General features: G+C 41.4%; 1 protein-coding gene across 1 annotated transcript; it reads left to right on the top strand.

The window, feature by feature from the left end:
* Nucleotides 1–3,194: 3,194 nt before the first annotated feature.
* On the top strand, nt 3,195–4,205 carry LOC309691201 (olfactory receptor 51E1-like; the record flags this gene model as incomplete). The annotated part of the gene is made up of 1 exon (XM_082508796.1): nt 3,195–4,205. One exon carries the CDS (start codon nt 3,195–3,197, stop codon nt 4,203–4,205), a length of 1,011 nt encoding a protein of 336 aa, XP_082364922.1.
* Nucleotides 4,206–6,000: the final 1,795 nt, after the last annotated feature.

Raw genomic sequence — 6,000 nt, 5'->3', positions numbered from 1 at the left:
ATAACACAAAAGTCCAAAGAACAGTTCTGGAGGCTGACCGCGGAGCCAGTGGCGGTGACGGAGCAGGTCAGGAGGTCGGCCGCGCGGGAGGCAGCGGCGGCGAAGGAGCAGGTCATGAGGCCGGCCACGACAGCAATGATGTCCAGCCAACGACCTGGAAAGTGGCCGGACAGGACGAGGACGAGCAGGCCGGACAGGAACAGGTGAGGCAGGACAAGACGGTGCGGACACCTCCGGGCAAGGCAATGGCGTGGGAGCCACAGATGGAGGAGCGGTGGTGGTGCTGCAAGCGACGGCGTGGGAGCCGCAGATGGTGGCGCTGCAGGCGATGAAGACTGGACAGGCCTCTCAGACCCTCCAGCGGAGACAGAAGGCTGAACGGGCCCCTCGGGCCAGGAGACGGCTGGAGCGGTTCTCCAGAACCCCCAGCAGGAACAACAGACAAAGGCCGGACGGGCCCCTCGGATTCTCCAGCAGGAACAGGTGGCTGGACAGGCTCCTTGGGCCCTCCAGCGGAGACAGAAGGCTGAACCTGGCTGGACCTCAGCCTCCCTCACCTGAAGCACTGAAACAGGTGCAGGGGAATGCTGGGCCCGATCTGCCCTGGGAGCAGGAACACAACGGGGCGAAGGAGCAGGCTCAGGAAACACAAACTCCTCTAAAATGTTTTTTAGCTTCCTACCACCACCACGTCTAACAGTCTTAACAGTCTCAGTTTTAGCATATGATTGTCTTTTTCCAGCTCAGAGGAACAAAAGCAGTCATTATAACTCACCACTGGGAGTTGCTCCGCAGAGAAAGAGTGGTGACGGTGTGAGCGCCGCCTCCTCCGGGAAGTGGGGGGTGACAAACTGGGCTGCAAATCCTCCAACGGACCGGACTGCAATGAGGAATCAGAGAGTTTATGAAGCTCAGAACGCTGCAGTCCCATAAAGAGAGCAAAAGACTGCAGCGGAGTAAGTCCAGTGTCTGCCATTGCATAATCCTTCTTCCTCCACAGCTTCAGCCTCTTGTTGGACTGGTAATTCGGGGGTGGAGGTGGAGGTGTAGCGACCGGAGAGAATGAGCACATGCTCAATCTGATCGTCCAAGGCATAGGCGCCGGCTCGGCCGTAGCCATGGCAGTTTGGAGGCTGCAGGGGCCTCCCCAAGCCAAACGTGACCCATAGGAGGGTGACTGGAGCTCCTGGGCATGCTTAGCCCTGTGACTCACGTTCTCCTTTAGGAAGGCAGAAACTGCGGGTCGCCGATACCACACGGAATCTGCTGGGTCCATGTTCTGGTCGTGATCTTCTGTTATGAAACGGCTGTGTGCAGGCAGGAAAAGGACCCAAAGTGCAGACTCGGGAGACAGACGTGAACTCAAAAAACAGCTTTAACGCTGAACTCAAAGTAACAAACTTTCAAAGCACAAACATTAACGCAGGCAGAAAAACAAAAACCACAGCATGCGTGAGGGTAGCTAAGAGTAGATCGCGACACGGACACAGAGAAACACAGGGCTTAAATACACAGAGGGAGCAATCAGGGAAAGGGTAACAGGAGGGAAACACAGCTGGGGAAAATCAGGCCTAACGAGACAAAGAAAGCAAAACCAGACACATTTACATGAGACACGGACTTTCAAAGTAAAACAGGAAACATAACACAGAGACGCAAACCTGACAAGGGGATACAGCTGACAGGGGAGACAGAGCAACTAGAGAACACAGAGACATAAACAATAAGACAGAACTCTAACAAAGAAGCCAAAGACTAGAAATGATAAATAATATAATAAACTCAAAACCCTGGGTCAACGACCCAGGCATCCTAACACAGAGCAAAGGGCGGGGAGACACAGGTAGGAATAATAAAACACAAGAACCAAACCCTAGGAACTAATACAAAATCAGAAGAAACCAGAAAGTAATAACAATAAATTCAAAACGCTGGATCAGCGACCCCGGACCATAACACTGTGCCTGCTCTTAATTACATGAAGAACAAAAACAAAAGTCAGGGGTCAAGAATTGTATTGTTAATAACTGAAAGATAAATAAAACACTGAAGGGAAGTGTAACCACAAGTGCTTCCGAAATAGAAAAACAAAAGGGCCAGAAATATGAAATAGAGCAGGTAGTGTGAGGCCAAAATAAAATATTATAAAAACAGCCTAATAAAGCACAACTATTAAAAATAACATAAAGACAAAGAAAAAAGTATGAATATAAACATAATTATACATATCGCTTTGTATTATATCTTACTATGTACAGTATATGAAAGAATAGTAATACAATTGCAAGAAAAAAATGTGAATTTACAAAGCACACAGAACAGAAACATAGCATAATGTTCATAAATTCAGGAGGTCATGGAATTTATCCAGAGAATTGCTGATTTATTCCAAATATGTCCACCATATAAATCCACATATTGTGTGCAATCTAACCTGTTAGATATAGAAAGACGTATTTATTAAAATAATATTACTAAAAGTATTGCGACTCCGTTATGAAGAAAAGAATTCTGTAATACTTTGCAGGGTTTCAGCAAACACATAGTTTAATTGAAAGGAACTCTTACTTTTTCAGAATACTAAGACATTTGGACAATTTTATGCTATCCAAATTTGCCATTTCTGCAAGGCCTTCTTGTCCAACATTAGTGTCTGACCTCAACAATAGGCTTCTGCATGAAGGGCAAATAATTCCCATAAACACTTGTGGAAAACCTACAAGAGTTGAAGCTCTAATAGATCCAAATGCTAGGCCAACTAAGAAAGTAAAATGTTAAGAGAACATTTGTACTAACAAGGCCTTCAGGTTATGGCCTCTAGGGTTGCATGGAAATGGTCACATGAGCTAGTAGCTCAGTTGATGTAATGAGATCCACAGAGAAAAAAAAGAAATCATAAGGTCGTTCCACTTACTGTAATAATTCACTTTCTCAGTCCTGAAACAACAGTGGTTCTCATAGTCTGGTATCTTACATTTGTATGAAATGCTGATTTCATCTCATTTGTTCTCCCTGTTGTACAGTCTGACTGTTGCATTTTTAATTCTATCACTGAATGATTGAAGTTAGTCAAATGTAAAATATAACAATCTCAATTGTTGAAGTCGTAAAAGGTTTTCACTGGCTCTGTTTTTGGGTGGGGAGGTGATATTTTGACTTTTTTATTTAGTTTGCTTTATTTGACATTTAGTTTCATGGAGCAAATGCATGATGAATTTAATGTGACATATATAACTTTTGGTGGGCACGTTGAATTGGAAAAATACAAATTTCTGTATTTTGCTATTATGTTTACTGCTTATATTCTAATACTCTGCAGTAATTCAACCATAGTTTGCCTCATCTGGATTAAGAAAAGCCTCCATGAGCCTATGTATGTTTTCATTGCAGCTTTGTTGCTCAACTCTGTTGTGTTCAGTACAAATATCTACCCCAAACTATTAATGGACTTTTTATCTGAGAGGCAGATTACAACTCACTCACTATGCAGGTTTCAGGGAATTATTTATTACTCTTTAACTGGTTCAGAGTTCTTTCTCTTGGCATCCATGGCATATGACAGGTATGTGTCCATATCTAAACCTTTGCAATATCATACTATTATGAGAAAAACAACTGTCACAGTTTTGTTAGTTTTAGCTTGGCTTCTGCCTGCTTGTCAGCTTGTGCCATCTGCTGTATTCAGCAACAACTCACAAATCTGCAATTTCACTTTGAATGGAATTTTTTGTAATAATGCAATTTCCAAGCTTTACTGTGCAACCCCCAAAATATCATATTTAATATATGGTGTTTTTATTCTGTTTAACACTGTATTTCTTCCTTTGCTTTTCATAATGTTTACATACACAAAAATATTTATAATATGCTATCGAAGCTGCAGAGAGGTCAGGAAAAAAGCTGCACAGACCTGTTTACCTCACCTGCTCGTTTTGATCAGCTTCACATGTTTATGTTCGTATGATATAATTATAGCTCGACTGGAAATTGATTTATCTCAAAATACACGTTTCATAATGACTTTACAAGTGGTTTTGTATCATCCTCTCTTTAATCCAATTGTATATGGACTGAAAATGAAAGAAATCTCTCAACACCTCAGAAGGTTGTTTTGTCATCGCGTCTTATGTGTCAAAACGGATGTTGGAAGTGCGGTCATTTCCTTTGTGATTCAAGTTCAAAGGCCTGACTTCTCTACAGTCTAGACATTTCCTTGTACAGCAGATAATTTACATGTTAAAAATTATAATTAGCTAATTTTCAAGTTATCGTAGCCATACTAAAAATGTGTATTATAATCTTATTTGACTTTGGTTACTGACTAATGCAAATTTTATAGATTAGTTATTGTATTGTATTGTAATAGTAATATTACTATTTTATTATTACCATAATTAAAAATCATCTAAATCTTAAACAGTATATAAGTAGTTTCTTATATCTATATTACATTCAGATAAAGTTCTGTTATTGTGTGTTTTTAAGTGTATACCATGTACTGTTCAAACAAGATGTTTTATATAACCCTTTTTCCTGTATATGGACATCATATTTCCTTACTCATACTAAGCTGTAATAACCTATGCATTGTGATATTATTCTGTTATCATATGTTACCTTATATATGTAATCAAAGTAGTTGAAGTATGATACTGCTGTAGATCATATTATACCCTTTAATATAGAGTGTGTGATCTGTATGTAGTTTAGTTCTCATTATACTTTTGAGTTAAAAGAACATATTCACTTATTAGTTTATTAGATAAGTGTGCATCACTCTGTATCCTTGATCTGCTGTGAATGTATTACATGCTTAATTGTTGAATCATGAAGAGAAGGTTGTAAGCAGGAGACTCTGTGTCTAAGACAGGGGAGATAGACAGACCACATTCCACACCCCCACCTTACAGAAAGCAGAGAAACAACTGCCGAGGTCATAACTTAGGCGCTGTAACAGAGAAAGAATGTGATGTTTTGGCTTTTACGACTAGATGGGGGCCGCTAGGAGCTATAAAAGGCTGTGTAACCCGTCACCATTTTGAGACTTGCTGTGACCCTCTGCAGGCAGGTCTCCCCATCATGATGGTCCTTATGCTCTTAAGTGTTGAATTGTATGGAAATAAATGATTGTTGATTGAGCATAAATACACCGAGTATTGTCCTTCCTTCAGCCCAAAGATTCAAAGAATTGGGAGATTTCAACAACTTGGTGCCGTGTGACCCGGATCTTTGGTGTGCTGAGGAGGTGCAGATTTGGCCTTTGGTGAGATCGTGGGGCAAGGTGAACAGAAGGCCGGCCTAAAGCAGAAAGGTAAGCACAGCCTGTTGTATTATAAATACCAAATGTGCATATTGGGCTTTCCAAATTAATCTGTTCGCTGAGTTACATGTATTTTCACATTAAATTTGTCGGTGTCTGGTTTTTGGCGCAAGATACTAACAACATAAGTTGAGGCTGAATTCCAGTGTGTTAAATTAACTCCTTCTACCGAGAAACTAATAAGACACTACGTTGAGCTAGTTGCAGTAAACTGCTTCTACCGAGATACTAATAACATACTACGTTGGACTAGTTGCAGTAAACTGCTTCTACCGAGATACTAATAACATACTACGTTGGACTAGTTGCAGTAAACTGCTTCTACCGAGATACTAATAACATACTACGTTGGACTAGTTGCAGCCACTTTACCTTCCACATTTAATTTTGTCTAATACTGGCTTCTGTAGCAATAATACATTAGAATTTCTTCTGGAGACGCGGCCATTAGTTCAGTACATTGAAGTCGAGGTTTTGAAGTTTGTTTATGGTGTCGGTTACGTCCTTGCTCATGCCGGCTATGAAATAGAAGTTGATTTAAGGAAAAGCAGATGCTGGCTCACGGTGCGGTTAAACACTGGCAACGTGTGAAAGCGAAACACGTCCGTAGGTTTGGTTTATGATACGGCCATGTTCCGGTGGTGCGGCCGTGAAGTGTAGTAGTGGTGGGTGCTGGTTTC

The sequence above is a fragment of the Aulonocara stuartgranti genome (genome assembly GCF_965226115.1).
Source record: "Aulonocara stuartgranti genome assembly, chromosome: 16".
Classification (NCBI taxonomy): domain Eukaryota; kingdom Metazoa; phylum Chordata; class Actinopteri; order Cichliformes; family Cichlidae; genus Aulonocara; species Aulonocara stuartgranti.
This window is presented reverse-complemented; position numbering and strand designations above follow the sequence as displayed.